The sequence below is a fragment of the Bison bison genome, unplaced genomic scaffold, assembly GCF_000754665.1.
Source record: "Bison bison bison isolate TAMUID 2011002044 unplaced genomic scaffold, Bison_UMD1.0 scf7180017864516, whole genome shotgun sequence".
Taxonomy (NCBI): Eukaryota; Metazoa; Chordata; class Mammalia; order Artiodactyla; family Bovidae; genus Bison; species Bison bison.
This window is the reverse complement of record NW_011495069.1, coordinates 11,217,232-11,234,242: the sequence shown is the minus strand read 5'-3', so window position 1 is coordinate 11,234,242 and position 17,011 is coordinate 11,217,232. Positions and strand designations below refer to the sequence as shown.

General features: G+C 49.9%; 1 protein-coding gene across 1 annotated transcript in view; it reads right to left on the bottom strand.

The window, feature by feature from the left end:
• PTPRU (protein tyrosine phosphatase, receptor type, U) overlaps nt 1–17,011 on the bottom strand; it is an 89,415-nt gene that overhangs the window by 59,333 nt on the left and 13,071 nt on the right. Inside the window, exons 2-7 of the mRNA XM_010830265.1 lie at nt 12,054–12,185; nt 8,804–9,075; nt 8,205–8,286; nt 7,984–8,099; nt 7,358–7,532; nt 6,456–6,749 (exon numbers count right to left, since the gene is read on the bottom strand). Of these exons, the coding sequence (XP_010828567.1) occupies nt 6,456–6,749; nt 7,358–7,532; nt 7,984–8,099; nt 8,205–8,286; nt 8,804–9,075; nt 12,054–12,185 (1,071 nt within the window). The remainder of the gene's footprint in view (nt 1–6,455; nt 6,750–7,357; nt 7,533–7,983; nt 8,100–8,204; nt 8,287–8,803; nt 9,076–12,053; nt 12,186–17,011) is intronic.

Below are 17,011 nucleotides of genomic sequence, written 5' to 3'. Positions count from 1 at the left end.
TCAGTTTTCATTCCAATCCCAAAGAAAGGCAATGCCAAAGCATGTTTAAAGTACCTCACAATTGCACTCATTTCACATGTTAGCAAGGTAATGCTCAAAATCATCCACGCTAGCTCTCAGTACGAAACTGGGAATTTCCAGATGTACAAGTTGGATTTATAAAAGGCAGAGGAACCAGAGATCAAACTGCCAATTTCCAGTGGATCATAGAAAAAGCAAGAGAATTCCAGAAAAACCTCTGCTTCATTAACTATGCCAAAGTCTTTGACTGTGTAAATCATAACAAACTGTGGAAAATTCTTATAAAGATGGGAATACCAGACCACCTTACCTGCCTCTTGAGAAACCTGTATGCAGGTCAAGAAGCAACAGTTAGAACTGGACATGGAACAACAGGCTGGTTCCAAATTGAGAAAGGAGTACATCAAGGTTACCTATTGTCATCCTGCTTATTTAACTTACATGTAGAGTACATCATGCAAAATGTCAAGCTGAATGAATCACAAGCTGGAATCAAGATTGCTGGGAGAAATATCAACAACCTCAGATATGCAGATGACTTCAACCTAATTTCAAAAAGTGAAGAGGAACTAAAGAACCTCTTGATGAAGGTGAAAGAGGAAAATGAAAAAGCTGGCTTAAAACTCAGCATTCAAAAACCTAAGATCATGGCATCCGGTCCCATCACTTCATGGCAAATAGATGAGGAAAAAATGGAAACAGTGACACTTTATTTTCCTGGGTTCCAAAATCACTGAGGATGGTGACTGCAGCCATGAAATTCAAAGACGCTTGCTCCTTGGAAGAAAAGTTATGACAAACCCAGACAGCATATTAAAAAGAAGAGACATCATTTTGCTGACAAAGGTCCATATAATCAAAGCTATGGTTTTTCTAGTAGTCATGTATGTGAGAGTTGGACCATAAAGAAAGCTGAGCACCAAAGAATTGATGCCTTCCAACTGTGGTGTTGGAGAAGACTCTTGAGAGTCCCTTGGACTGCAAGGAGATCCAACCAGTCCATCCTAAAGAAAATCAACCCTGAATATTCATTTGAAGGACTGATGCTGAAGCTGAAGCTCCAATACTTTGGCCACCTGATGCAAAGAGTCTATTTACTGAAAAAGACCCTGATGCTGGGAAAGACCGAAGGCAGGAGGAGAAGGGGGCAACAGAGAATAAGTTGGTTGGATGGTATCATCGACTCAATGGACATGAGTTTGAGCACACTTTGGGAGACAGCGAAAGACAGGGAAGCCTGGTGTGCTGCAGCCCATGAGGTCACAAAGACACGACTTAGTGACTGAACAACAACTACCCGCCAGAATGTGAGTTCCATGCAGTTTGGGCATGAGGAACTCATACACTAGCAGCCTTTGTCTATCTTGGTCACAGTCTTATATCCCTAGCAACTAAACAGTATCTGACAAATAATAGGCACTCAATAAACATGTGTTGAATGAATCTTCACATTTACCCTGTAAACATTATTATTATCCCCTTTTATAAAACAACAGGACTAAAGTTGGAGAGGTTAATCTGACACAGGTCCTTCAGCTAGAAGGTAATCTCCCCTAGAATACTCTTACCCACCACCCAAGGGTCTCTCCAAGTGTGGCATTAAACTGTGATTTAGATGGTTCTCAGATCAGCTCTTAAAAACACATGAATATTCATTGGCAAAAAAATAAACCTCAACCAAATTCTGTAGCTTATCTAAAAGTTAACTCAAAATGGATCATGGATTTATTTGTAAAACTATAACACTTTTATTTAAAAAAAAAGAATAGAAGAAAATCTTCAGAATCTAGGGCAATGCAAGGAGTTCTTAAATTTGACACTAAAAGCATAGTTCATAAAAGGAAGTTTTGATAAACTGGCCCTCATAAAAATTTAAAATGATTATTCCATGAAAGCCCAGGTGAAGAGGAGGAAAAAGACAAGCTAAAAGCCAGGGGGAAATATTTACAAACTATATACCCAAAAAAGGACTAGTATCTAGAATGTGTAAAGAATTCTCAAAGCTCAACAATAAAAAATGAATAATCCAATTAGAAAATGGGCAAAGACATGAATAATTCATGAAGAGGATATACGGATGGCAAACAGCACATGAAAAGATGTTCAACATCAGTAGGCATGGAAAGTGAAAGTTGCTCAATCGTGTCTGACTCTCTGCAACCCCATGGACTATATAGTCCATGGAATTCTCTAGGCCAGAATACTGGAGTAGGTAGCCTTTCCCTTCTCCAGAGGGATCTTCCCAACCCAGGGATAGAACCCAGGTCTCCCACATTACAGGCAGATTCTTTACCAGGTGAGCCACAGGGAAGCCCATTAATGTCACTAGGCATTAAAGAAAGGCAAATTAAGACCAGGATGGGATATTACTACACACATCTCAGAATGGCTAAAATTTTTAAAAAATAATAATAATAATGACAACACCAAATGCTGGCAAGGATGTGGAAACCTGGATCATTCATATATTGCTGATGAGAATGTAAAACAATACAACCAACTCTGGCAGTTTTCAATAAAACTGCAATAAATATGCAATTACCATATGATCCATCATTTGTATCCTTAGGCATTTAGCCCAGAAAAAAATGAAAGACTATGTTCATGCAAAAACTCGTACATGAATGCTCATGGCAGCTTTACTTGTAACAGCCAAAAACTGGGACCATTCATCAACAGATGAATGGTTAAACAAACTCTGGTATAGCCACACCATGGGATATTACTCAGCATTAAAAAGGAATGAACTATTGATTTATACAACTTGGATGAATCCTCAGGGAACTACACTGACCAAAAGAGTCAATCTCACTGTTGAGACGATTCAATGAGAAAAGAATAGTCTTTTTCATAAATGGTGCTGGGACAACTGGACACCCACAAGCAAAATAATGAGATTGGACTCCTACCTCACACCAAATCCAAAAATTAACTCAAAGTGTGTCAAGGACCTAAATGTAAGAACTAAAACTATAAAACTCTTAGAAAAAAATAAAAGTAAATCTTCCTTACTTTGGATTAGGCAAAAGTTTTCTAGATGTGACATCAAAAGTCCAAATAACAAAAGAAAAAGTAGATAAATTGAGCCTCATTAAAATTAAAAACCTTTGTGCTTCAAAGGACACCATCAAGAAAATTAAAAGATAATTCACAGAATGGAAGAAAATATTTGCAAATATATCTGATAAGGGTCAAGTATCTGGAATATATAAAGAACTTTTACAACTCAATAATTAAAAGATAAAAACCCAATTTAAAAATGAGTAAAGGATCTGAATAGACATTTATACAGAGAAGGCATACAAATGGCCAATAAGAACATGAAACTTGTTTGATATTATTAACCATCAGTTCAGTTCAGTTCAGTCGCTCAGTCGTGTCCAACTCTTTGCGACCCCACAAATCACAGCACGCCAGGCCTCCCTATCCATCACCAACTCCTGGAGTTCACTGAGACTCACGTCCATCGAGTCAGTGATGCCATCAAGCCATCTCATCCTCTGTCGTCCCCTTCTCCTCCTGCCCCCAATCCCTCCCAGCATCAGAGTCTTTTCCAATGAGTCAACTCTTCGCATGAGGTGGCCAAAGTACTGGAGTTTCAGCTTTAGCATCATTCCTTCCAAAGAAATCCCAGAGCTGAGAATGGACTGGTTGGATCTCCTTGCAGTCCAAGGGACTCTCAAGAATCTTCTCCAACACCACAGTTCAAAAGCATCAATTCTTCAGCGCTCAGCCTTCTTCACAGTCCAACTCTCACATCCATACATGATCACAGGAAAAACCATAGCCTTGACTAGACGAAACTTTGTTGGCAAAGTAATGTCTCTGCTTTTGAATAACTATCTAGGTTGGTCATAACTTTCCTTCCAAGAAGTAAGCGTCTTTTAATTTCATGGCTGCAGTCACCATCTGCAGTGATTTTGGAGCCCCAAAAAATAAAGTCTGACACTGTTTCCACTGTTTCCCCATCTATTTCCCATGAAGTGATGGGACCGGATGCCATTAACCATCAAAGACATGCAAAACCACAATGAGACACCACTTCATATCCACCAGGAGGGTTATAAACAGAAGACAGATAATAATGAGTGTTAGTGAATAAGTAGAGATACTGGAACCCCCATACACAGCTGATGAGAATGTAAAGTGGAATGGCTGCTTTGCAAAGCAATCCAGCAGTTTCCTAAATGGTTAAACATAATTACCATATGATGTGTATATGCTATACCCTCAGGAGAAATTAAAACATATGTCCATACAAAAATCTCTACATTAATACCCATAGCAATACCATTCATAATAACCAAAAAGTATAAACAATGCAGATGCCTTCCAACTGATAAATGTATAAGTAAATTATGGTATGTCTACACAATAGAATATTATTCAACAATAAAAAGTACTAAAGCATGCCACAACATGGACAAACCTTGAAAAAGTATGCTACGAGAAAGAAGCCAGTCACAAAAGACTACATATTATATGATTCCATTATATACAAAATGTCCAGAGAGGCAAATCTATAGAGACAAAAAATAAATTAGTGGCTGTCTAGGGCTGGAAGTATTAACGGGACATGAGGGGAGGGGTGGACTGCTAAAGGATACAAGCCTTCCTTTGAGGGAGGGGAAAATGTTCTAAAATTTACTGTGGTGATGGTTGCACAACTCTGTGAATATACTAAAAACCACTGAATTATACACTCTAATGAGCAAACTGCGTGAGATGTGATTATATCTCAATAAAGCTATTACCAAATTAAAAAGGCAATTCAAAAGATTACATACTGGGACATCTCCGCAGGTCTGGTGATTAAGAATCCGACTTCCAATGCAGGAGACATAGGTTTGATCCCTTGTCTGGGAAGATCCCACATTCTGCTGGGCAACTAAGCCCATTTGCCACAACTGCTGAGCCTGTGCTCTAGAGTCTGTGTGCCACAAGAGACACCACCACCATAAGAAACCCTTGCACAGCAAATAGATTATCCCCTGCTTGCAGCAATCAGAGAAAGACCGTGGGCAACAATGAAGACCCAGTGCAGCCAAAAAGAAATAAATACATGTAAATAAAGTGAATAAATATCATGCGAAGAGTTGACTCACTGGAAAAGAACCTGATGCTGGGAGGGATTGGGGGCAGGAGAAGAAGGGAACAATAGAGAATGAGATGGCTGGATGGCATCACCAACTCGATGGACATGAGTCTGAGTGAACTCCAGGAGTTGGTGATGGACAGGGAGGCCTGGAGTGCTGTGATTCATGGGGTCGCAAAGAGTCAGACACGACTGAGCGACTGAACTGAACTGAACCAAAGAAAAACCTAAAAGGTTATATACTGTATATATATAATGTATGATTTTATCATCTATACAACATGTTTTAGAAATGAAGAACAGATTAGTAGTTCCCACGGGGTTGGGGTGGAGGGACAGCAATGATACAAAAGGGCAAATCAAAGGATCCTTAAGCTGATTGAATTGTTCAGTATCTTTTGACTGTGGTGGTAGATACACAAACCAACACTAAAATAAACTGTATGGAACTAAATATACACACATACACACAAATGAGGACAAATGAAACTGGGTAAGTCTGAATAAGATCTGTGGATTTTGTCAATGTCAGTATCTTGAGAGTAATATTACACTACAGTTTTGCAAAATGTTACCATTGCAGGAAACAGGGTAAAGTGAAAAGGAAAATCTCTTGTATTTTTCCTTATAACCACATATGAATCTTTTATATGGCAATAAAAATTCAACAACAACCACAAAAATGCTGAAATCACAGAGTAAGAAAATCATTCTGTTCTCAGTCTCTCTTCTGATTAAACAAAAAAGTCTCCTCTGGTGCAGGTGTGCCATCGCTCATAACAGATGCTTTACCCTTTTAAACAAGAAAAAGCAGACCTCAGACTTAAATGCCCAGGTGAGAGAATCCAGCTAGAATTTAATAATATGCTTTTATTTTATGCTGTTTAGTTGTTTATTTTATCTAGATGATACAGTGTAGAATTAAGAACACAGATTCTGAAGCCAGCCAGTCAAGAGTTCTAATCCCTTACTGTTCTGCTACTTACTAGCTGTGTGACTCTGAGCCAGTCACTTAACATCTCTATTCATGATAATCTGTACAGAGGTTACAGATTTTACACCTCATCTGTAAAATGGGTACTGACAAGAGTACCTAGATCATGGGGTTGTTGTGAGTTTTAAATATGACACACACACATGTGTCCTTCACAGAGTAAAGTGTTAGCTATCATCCTTTTCTTTACCATAACTGGGATGGAGCAAAAATCACAATGGTTCAGAAAGTTTGAGAAGCACAGAGGGAGGCCATACTACCCTCAGAATGTGCCCTTTGCCCCTCGGTTGCCCTGAGTCCATACTTGGGTATCTGGAGGAGGTAATGAAGCCAGGAAGCACCCACCTGCGCACTTGGTGCGGCTGACGAGGGGCGGCCCCGGACGGCCGGTGCCACCGTCACCCGGGCGCGTGAGCAGCACGCTGATCTCGTACTCCGTGTCGGGGTCGAGGTGCCACAGCTTGTAGGTCTGCAGGCTGACGGCGTGCACCTCGGCCCACGGGCCGCGCGCCATGCGGTACTCAATCTCCTTTCGCACGATCGGCCCGTCGCCAATGATGGAGTTGGTGTTGAGCTGAATGATGAGGTAGGTGGGACCGGCGCGCAGCAGCTGCGGGGGTGCAATGGGGGTAGGGGGCTCTGCAAGGAGATGGGGGAAAGACGGAGCCAGACGGATGCCGCTATGAATCCCTGGCTCCCAGTTCCTCATTCTGCAACACCCAAAACCCCTAGAGCCCTCCTGGTCCCTCACCCCTACCCTAGGCTCCTCATGCAGCCCCCCAAGTCCTCGACTAGACTGCTTCCCCTCACTAAATGCCCAGGCCCTAAGAGACGCCGAACTCCAAAAGCCGACCTTGCCCCTCACCTCACACCTTCTCCCTCACTCCCTTCCAGATCCCGAAGTCCTCGCCTCTAAGGGCTGACCACTTGTCAGTTCGGGTCAACCCTGGGAGGCCCACAGCCCGATCCCGCCTCGCCCGGGTCACACCTTGACCCAGTCCGCACGCGGGCCCACCTCTCAGAGGGACCTCCTCCCCACCCTGACCTTCAATTAGGACTGGATCTCCCAGGAAATGACGCCCCCTCCGCGAGCCCGGCCCGGGAGGTCAGAGCACACCAGGAGTGGGACGCGGCCTTCCCTGCCCGTCCGCGGGCCACGCCCCATCGACGAGACTCCGCCCCCCAGTAGAAGCCACTCCCACCCCACCTTCCCCGCCCCGCCCCTCGGAGGCCGACTGCTCGCTCACCCTTTACGATCAGCTCAGCGAAGTTGGAGACGCCCGCTCCACGCGGGGCCTGGGACACGCAGCGGTACAGGTCCTGATCCTCGCGGCTCACGGCGACCAGCGGGAAGGTGGCCAGGAAGCGCCGGTGACTGATGTGCCGCACGCCGGCCGCGGGCACCAGGGCCCCGCTCTGTCGCTGAGCCGGGAGAGGGACCAGTGGGTCAGGGGAGCCGGGGAAGAAGGGCCCAGATCTCAGTCTGACCCGGGCGAACGGAGTGGTAAACTGTCCCGGCCCCATTTCGCCATCCCGAAACTACCCAGGGACGTGTGGGATTCCTGGAACCAGCCCTGCCCTAAGAAGGTGTGGGGCCCGATTACGGGAATGTGGTCGCTCTGCCTTGGTGGCGGGGTGTGGTTGGAGACGGGGGATGGCGGGGAGGGGGGAACCTGGAGCCGCGCTCTGATGTCGGAAGAACGGGGCACTCAAGAGGGCAGAGAGCCTAGAATGAACCGGGACGCCTGTGTTTGGGCGCTGGAGAAGGACAGAAGGCCTCAGCCCTCCGCAAGGGAGCTTGAACTTTTCGTAAGAAGCTGGCTAAGGTCCCCCCAACACACACACACCCCGGGCACCCCCAACCCCCGCTCACCTGCAGAAGGAAACGCTCGGCCTCCGCTGCTCGGCCTGCCGCCATACACTGGAACGAGGCGTTCTGGCCCGCGTTGACCTCCACGTCGCCCAGGCGGGAGAAATGCGGGGCCTTTGCTGCCGGAATAGAGCCCTGGCGTAAGCTGGGCCAGCGCCCCCCTGTCGGCAGGAGCCGTGGCCGCCCTCACCCCTCACCTTGCGCCCCACGGGGCCAGGACTCACCGCAGGGGTAGCTGAGAAGCAGGATGTCATCTAGGCCCATGTAGCCCCTGCGGTCTGGGGAGACAAGGGCCTCAAACAGCACCTGGGGGAGGCAGGAGGGTCCCTGTCATCTGACATTTCTCCAGCCCTGCCCACAAGAGCCCCCTTTCAAGCTCTGCTCCAGCCCCATCCTCCCCAACAAGCAGAGGTCAGCCCCAGCTCACAATTACCCTCCATACCAAGCCAGCTGGTTGTGGCAGAGGGTGTCAGCACGCAGAGCTAACAAGGTCAAGGCCAGAGGTTCCATCCAACCCGGATGGATGTTACCTTCAAGCCGCAAAACTTGGCAGCCAAGACAGGGTTTCCAAGTCAGCACTATTCCAACGCACCCCTTCCCCAGTCACAAACTATCACTGTTAACAATGACCTCTGATGCTGAACCCAGACTGAACCATTACTGAAGAACCACAGACTGGCCACTGACCTTGACCACAGATGGACTCCTGATGCTGAACACTGACTAACTCCGACCTTGGCCACTTGGTTACCCTGACCTCACATTGACACCCCACTCTACCCACACTCCCAATCACACTCACCGCAGACTGAACCCAGCCCACCTGATATTCATTAGGCCAGAAGGTGCTGACAGCCAGTTCAGCCTGGTGCCACTGACGGCCGTGGGATCCAGTCATATTCCAGACAGCACTGCCCAGGGGACCCCCATTGACACGCACATAAATGCCCAAGGTGCCCGGGCTGTGCCCATCCCGGCTATATAGGAAGTAGCTGAACTGCACACAGTGGGTGTCATTCTCGCTCAGGCTCTGGAAGATGACATGGGCCCGCTGGCCTGGAGCATGCTGGGAAGCATTGACCACCAAGTAGGAGCCTGGAAAGAGAGGGGGAAGAGGCAGGAGCTGAGAACGTAGGGGAGGACCACGGTCAGGTGGGCACAGAGGAGGAGGCAGAAACAAAGGACTTCATGTGGAGTCAGGGGGCCTGAGTTCTGGTCCCAGTTCTGACTTATGGGATAAGTCCCTCCACTTCCCTGCATCCCTTTCCCAAAGGAAAGGCTTGGAGCAGCAACAAACACACAAATCTGGCTTTGTCAAAACCCTTTATTGCTCCTCACGTCACCCCTAATGACCTCCATCCAAGCTCCTGTTGGTCCGTGTCTTTTCCCACATACTGAGCTGTCCTGGGAGACAGGGACTATGACAGTCATCTCAGGAGTCAAGAGTCTGGCACATGACAGGCCCTCAAAGTCCACCTCTTCTGAAGCCCCCCCACCCCTGCATCCCCCTGCGGGTGTCTGTCCTGGCACCTGGATCATTAATAAAGTGTGTATCACTCTCCCCACCAGCCTGTGGAGCTCCTCGGGGCTCCACTGTGTTGCCAGCACAGGTCTGCAAGCTGAAGGAACATACAGAACAGAGATTGAATGAAAGGACTCTAACTTCCCTTCAGGCCCCCACCCCCCTGAATCTAAATTCCTGGGATACAATTTCTCTTGATTTCAAACCTGGAGAAAGGCAATCCTGTCCCTTCCCCAGAGATCCAGGCTACATGCTGGGAAGGGGAGAGGGGGGAGTGGGGCAGAGGGGGAAAAGGGAGCTGGACTCCTCCGGACCTGGCTGAGGGATTATGGCCTCCCCTCTGTGGGGAGAAGGCCCCAGCAGCTGCCAAGAGGGTGCCCGAAGCCACGCAGGGCTGCCTCTTCCCAGGCTTGGCCACCGGCCAACACAAGCTCATTCAGATCCCAAACCACGAGGCTCCCTGCTCCAGGAGGGCTCTCCAGGGACTCCACTGGAGGGAATCGCATTCATCTGCGGGAGCCAGAAGCCTGTGAAGAAGGCAGCTCCTGCATCAGTCCTGGTGGGGTCGTAAACAAAACTCCAGATCCCCATCCCACCCAGGAAGGGATGCATCCCAGCCCCCAGCACAGTCTCTCTTGGCCCACGCCTCCATCCTCTCTCCTCTCCCTGTGAGCAGCTGTGTGTGCATCTCTCTCCCCGTTTCAATCTGACACTTTGTTCTTGCCTCTTCCTCCTGCTCCCTCTGCCTCTCTCTCTTCTTTTCCCTAGTTTTTTCTCACTCTGCATCCCTCCCGCTTCTCTCAGCCACTCCCTTCATCCCCATTGCCCCACCCTCTCTTCTCTCCTGCTCTCTGACTTCAACGATGAATCCCCCCTCCTCCCTTCTCTCTCCACCCCCAGCTCCCTTCCCTAAAATGTGACAGAGACTCCATCCATCTGGCTCACCACTGCATCCCTAGGATCCAGCCCAAGGCCCATACTGCATATGAAATTTCTCATCCCCTTTTCTCACTGGGTCTGTCTCTGGTGGTGTGGGGGAGACAGAGAAGCTGAACCTACACAAAGTGGTCAGGACTGTAAGAGGTGAACTCAAATCAGCCACCTTGGACCTGAAGGCTAACCCATCTCAGGCCAAGGCTGGGCCCTGGGGATATGAAGTCGGCCCACTCAGCATCCCTGCCATGGTGGGCACCTTGACAGCTCACTGTCACCCAGCTCAGACTTTGACACCTGCCAGGACAGAGGTCAAACAAGGAGCTAAGAGTCCTGTGAAGGCAGAGACAAATGTCCCATGGAGGGCAGAGTGTGAGCAAACGCACAGAAGCAGGGAGACACCAGAGGGCTCCAGGAGATGAGGCTGGGGTAGGAGGCCAGGCTGCAGAGGTCAGGTCGTGGAGGACCTCCCTCCTGCTGGCTTCAAGTCCTGGCCCCACAGTGAGAACCTTTGCTGTCCTTCCCATGCACTCTTGACAGCAGATGTGATATTGGCCATTCTGTGAGCTGACCAACAAAGGTCCTGGCTTCCTACTGTGACAGGGCCAAGGGGAGGGGCCTCAAGCTATCCAGTTCTGGGTTCCCCCAGCAAGCCCATTTGGTTTTCCTACTATGCTATGTCCTCTGATCCAGCCTTTATCAGTAAGAAAGGTGACAATCTGGCCTCCATCCATCTTATCCTCTTCTTAATCCCCAGTTGATTCTTTACCCAATGGCAATTGGTGGATCTTAGTAGTTAGGCCCCTCAAATATCTCCAACAATTGTTTCTAAGCATTCATTGAACAGGCCACTCCTGGGTTATGTACATTACAACACTATAAAATGAATTATTCTGTGCCCCATTTTACATTTAAGGAAATGGAAGCTCAGAGAAGTTAAGTGACTTGCCAGAAACCACACAGCAGGTAAAGTGATGAAGCCAGGATCTGAAGCCCAGGCTTCATGACTCAGTGCACTCGAGGCCATCATCAGGGTAGAAGGCCAGGACTAGGATCTATGCAATTAGTTTCCTGACTCCCAGTCCAGTGTTCATGAAGCCAAATGCTCCTCATCCTGAAATAGGGACTGGACAAGGCAGAAGCTGGGAAAGACCTGGGACTTGTAGGAAGAAAGGGGCAGAGGAAGGGAAGGTTTTACACACATCTAGCCCTCAGGGCGACTGCTCTGTCAGCATCTTGACGTCCTGGGGGACCAGGATTCAGTCACAGGGAGAAGGAAGCCTCCCTGAAGGTGGAGGATTTAGGAAGACTTGGCAGGAGTAAGGAGGATCCTGAGCTAAGCTGCTCCAGGAATAGCGGGAGGTGGGCTTTATCCTAGAGTTTACAAGGGTCTTTGAGGACTTGAAAACCTGCGCCCATTTTACAGGTAAGACTACCTGATGTACCCCACTGGTCTGAGTCCGGGGACCTCCACATTCACAGTGTCATATGTGTCACTACAGAGCAGATGAGGCCCAGAGAGGTTACGCAATGGACCCAAGGTAACACAGCCAGTGGGTAGGCGGCCTGGCCCTGGAAGGAGACGAAGGAGGAACGGTGACTGAGGGTATAGGCTCACCGTGGGGCAGGTCCGCAGGCGCCCGGGTGCCGGGGTGGATCCGCACCTGCTCCCACTGGAAGTCGTCATACTGGGCCTGGCTGTACTCGCAGGGCACCGCTGGGTCACTCGTCTCCTCAAAGGTGCAGCCAGCTGTGAGGGCAGGACCTGCTTAGCCCAGGCTGGAGTGGAGGTGCTGGCCCAAAGGTCTCCTGGGCTACCCTCCAGGTGCCCACATGGTCCCCTCCTACTCAGGCCCACCCTCCTCCCCTCCGTCTCCTCAAGCCATCCCCCAACTGCTCCCTCCAACAAAATGCTCCCTCCCCCACCCTCTCCCCCCACCAAGGCCCTCTTTCCATTGTCTCCTCCCCATGCCAAGACCTCCCACATTGCCCACCCCCTCCAGTGGTTCCAAAACCCCCTACAGCTCAACCACGCATTAAAGACCCTCCTCAGCAAAAACTGGTTGTTATTACTCTGTGCGTGTGTGTGTGTGTGTTTGTCACTCAGTCAAGTCACATGGCTACAGTCCACCAAGTTCCTCTGTTCATGGAATTCTCCATGGCAAGAATACTGGAGTGGTTGCCATTCCCTTCTCCAGAGGGATCGTCCCTACTCAGGGACTGAACCCAGATCTCATGCATTGAAGGCAGAGTCTTTACCATCTGAGCCACCAGGGAAGCACGTTATCATTATTACTATCCTTTAAAGTCTCACGACAACTCATGAGATCAGGACAAGAATTATCCCCATTTTATAGATGAGGAAACTGAGGCCCAAAAAGGCTAAGTGACTCCTTTAAGGTCAATCGGCAGGTCAGTGACAGAGGCGGGGTTTGAACCAAGATCTCCTGACTGATGGTCAGTGTTCAGCATCTTTGCAGAGAGAACAGAGAGTGGGCCCCAGGACTGGCAGAATCGATCACCCTAAGCCAGCCTTGATGGCATCTCCTTAAAAATAACAACAATTGATCATGTGACTTACAACAAGCCCAGCACAATGCTAAATGCTGAGTGTGGAGTCCCGTTTAGGCCTCAGCTTCTGAGTAGGCACCACTACTGTGTTACTTCTACTTGATGAATGAGCTCAAGGGATGCCCACCACCCAAAGTCACCCAACTGAGGTCTCTGCCTGCAGGAACATGGCAGGCAAAAACACTGTCATGTGAGGTCCAGGCACCAATGACTACAGGAAGCAAATTCCCAAGATTCTGAGCCACTATGCACAGTTTAAATAAGGAGAAGGGGAGGCAGGAAGAGGGGACGGAAATGGATGCTAGTCCTTCGGTTGGTAACGAGGTCCACGTATCTTAGCTGGCTCATCAAAGCCCCGACTTGGATCTAATAAACCTGAGAACACCACTGGTTCAGGAAGTAACTGGTGCTTGCACTCTCCCCTGAGCTGGTGCAGCGGTAAAGAATCCACCTGCCAATGCAGGATGATACAAGAAACTGAGGTTTGATCCCTGAGTCAGGACGATCCCCTGGAGGAGGAAATGGCAACCCACTCCAGTATTCTTGCCTGAAGAATCCCATGGACAGAGGAGCCTGGTGGGCTTGGACTGAGCACATATTGCCACCACTACCAGGGGTAAACTTGGGCATCTGAGACCCATGAAAATGCCTGGATGAGCGGCCAGGAAGCAAACACAAATCATGCCAGGCCCTATCCAGCCACTGGTACTTCTCCCCACTTGACAGACGAGGCAACTGAGGTTCCAAGGGGTGAAGGAATTTGTTCACAGTATAAGGTGGTAGATAGGTAAGTGGGCTTTGGCATCAGACAGACTTGTGATTGCATCTTGACTCTGCAATGTACTGGTCCTGTGACCATGACCATTGCTCATCTTCAGCTTCCCCATCCATATGGGGGTTTGTTGAGGATTCAACACAGGGGTCCACTTAGCACGATGCCGGCACATGCAAGCACTCAGAAGACAGGAGCTCTGCACCTGAGCCGCCTGAGTAAGAGAAGCAGAATTTGAGCCCATGGTGATCCGAGGCTGAGGTCCACACTCCCCACCAGAAAAACCTTCACTCTGAGAAGGAGCAAATCTGAGCCCCTTCTCAGCCTCGAGGAGAGGAGGGATGAGCAACAGAGAGTAACAGGGATTGAATGCCACATGCCAGGCACAGTGGTGGGCAGCTGCACACATGGCCGGTGGCCTGACTTTCAGGAGGCTCTGCTGTGCCCTCTGCAGCAGGGGACCTCTCCAGGTTGTCACAGACCACGTGAAGCAGCCCCTTGAACTGACCCACAAAAGCCAGGCATGCACAGGCTCACTGCTGTTGGGGGGGGGGGTCTCCCTTTCCTCTTCACGGACCCCATCAGGGTGTAAAATAAAGTGGACACGAGGCTGGCACAGAGTGGATGGCACAAAATAATAAAAGCCTCGCTTCAGAGCTGGGGCGGGACATTGGCTGAGCACTTTGCCTCTTTGCATGAAGAACTCTGGTCAGCATGTGCCCTGTAGCCTATGGAAGGTAGGTTTTAACCCCATCTGTGCTGGGGAGGCCTTGGCTCTCCCCCTAGAAAATGACCCATAGCACAGCACAGAGAGAAAACAAGGCCAGTAGAGATGGTCAGGGAGGGCTTCCTGGAGGAGGAGACAGCTGACTCCATTCACCCTGAGCTGAGTCTGTGCCTGAGGGTTTCAGTCAAGGCCTCCCTGAGCCAGATGAATTGCAATAAAGGGAACCCCAAGACCTAGTGCTGCTGGGGTTCAGAAGGACCTGGGGTTCAGGTCCTTCCTGTTCCCTCACAAGTAACAAGGCAGCTGTCCCACACATGTCACCCGTGGCCCTAGGGCGAGCCTGAGAATGCCAGCCCCCTGGCTTCCTCCCATCCATTCTAAGCCAGGCCAGGCCACGTGAGCTGTCAAGACTCCCAGACTAAGTGATCTGGCCAGAGGGACCCCCAGACTGTCTGACCTTAGCCAGGGTAACCTTCAGACTGCCTGACCCAGGTCAGTGACACCCAAACAGACAGACCTGAGCCAGTGGCCCCATCCAGACGACCACCAGACCATCTGACTTCGACCAGACTGACTGACCTCAGACCAGCTGACCACAGCCAGAGTGACCCCTGACCGCTATCAAATAATTCCAGCAACTGACCCCACCAGGCTGACTGACCCCAGCTGACTGTCACCACTCAGAGCATCCCCTTCCAGAGGCAGAAGGATTCCTCTCCCTGACCCATGTCCATCCCCAGTCCTGAGTTTCTGGGCCAGGCCCATTCCAGCCACGGTCCTTAGAGGGTAACAAATCTGGGGCCAGGCTCTCCATGGAGAGCCCCACCCTGAGCTGGTCCCCAGCTCACCCTGGGATGGGAACAATCTGCCCTCCCAGATCCTGGGAAAAGCCCCCATCACCTCCAGTCTGGATGGCTCAGGAGCTATAAGTCCCAAAGCCAGGTCCCCGCCTCTGCTAGAGACCCAGCTCCTGCTGGGGGCCCCCAGCCCAGAGGGAAGAAAATAGATTAGACTTTGCATTAAGAGCAAGAATGGTCAGGAAATCCCTCCCGGCTCCATCGACCCAGACTTGGGCCCAGACATGCACACACACATCAATGCCACCACGAGGGCTGCCACCTGCCACCAGGACCTGCTGTGCCACTATCCCTCAAAGTAACTCACAAGGTAGGTACTATGATTATTCCCATTTTACAGATGGACACCAAGGCACAAGGAGGTGGAGGTGGCTTGCCCAAGGCCACATCTTAAGTCCGAGAAGCTGGGATTTAAGCCATCTATCTTCATTCAAGAAGACTGGCCACATGTGCCAATTCAGTTCCAGTCACAGGACATCCATCCACTGACAATACAAAGCAGGCCCCAGGTTGGCACCAGTAAAGGCACATGGATGCTTAAGACTCTGCTCTGCCTTCAAGGACTTCCTAGTTAGAGTGAGGTGAGGGAACAAGACAAAACAGAGAAGAGTCAAGGCCACGGTGGTGGGGATGGGGAGGTGGTCAGCGGAGGAAGGTAGGTGCAGGGGGAAGGTTTCCTGGAGGTGGGTGCATCTGAGCAGAGCCTGGAAGGATGGGTGTCACTGTGGCCAGCAGAGATGGAGAGAGGCGTTTGAGGCAAAGGGACCAGCAGGAGCAAGGGAAAGTAGTGGGTAACACAGTTCATCCAGGACACAGAGAGGAGCCCTGACTGGCCAAAGCAATGGGAGATGAGACTGGTGGGCAGGAGGCTGAGGCCAGATCTAGGAGAGCCGAGTGCCAGAGCGAGAGGTCCGGCCTCGTTCTGAGTTGGGAAGACACAATTCGTATTGGAGCAGAGAAGCTCCTGGATTCAGATGAGACAGGTGATACATCCTATCAGCCAGCAGTCCTCAACCTTTTTGGGACAGGGGACCAGTTTCATGGAAGACAATTTTTCTACAGACAGGGCAGGAGGGTGGGGGCAGCGATGGTTTTGTGAGAATTCAAGCACATTTTGTTCATTGTGCACTTTATTTCTATTCTTATTACATCAGCTCCACCTCAGATCATCAGGCACCAGATCCCGGAGGTTGGGGACCCCTGCTATAAGCCATGAGGAGGGCAGGGGGCTTCTCCAGAGGACACTATAGGGTCAGAAGTGGGATAAGTTATCAAGGGGTCTGGAACCAGATGTCAGAAACCAGTGAGGACGGGACCTCAAATGCCCATCCTGGACACAAACAGCACACGTTCCAAGCACACCGACAGAGATGCACAATGCACACGCGAGTGCATGCACACACACACACACACACACACGCTCAAATGTTCACACTCTCTTCCCCCAGCCTCATCCACGCTTTGGGGACAGAGTCTCAGCTGGGGACAGGGAGAAAACCAGACCCTTCTGCGGGTACAGCATCTCTGCCAGGGCCTCCCTGAGAGGGTGGGCTGAATCAACCCAGGACCCCCAACAGCTCCCCCAGCCTCAGCTCAAACTGGCCCAGCTACATTCCTCAGCTAATCTCCCCAATCTGGCAGGGGGGGGG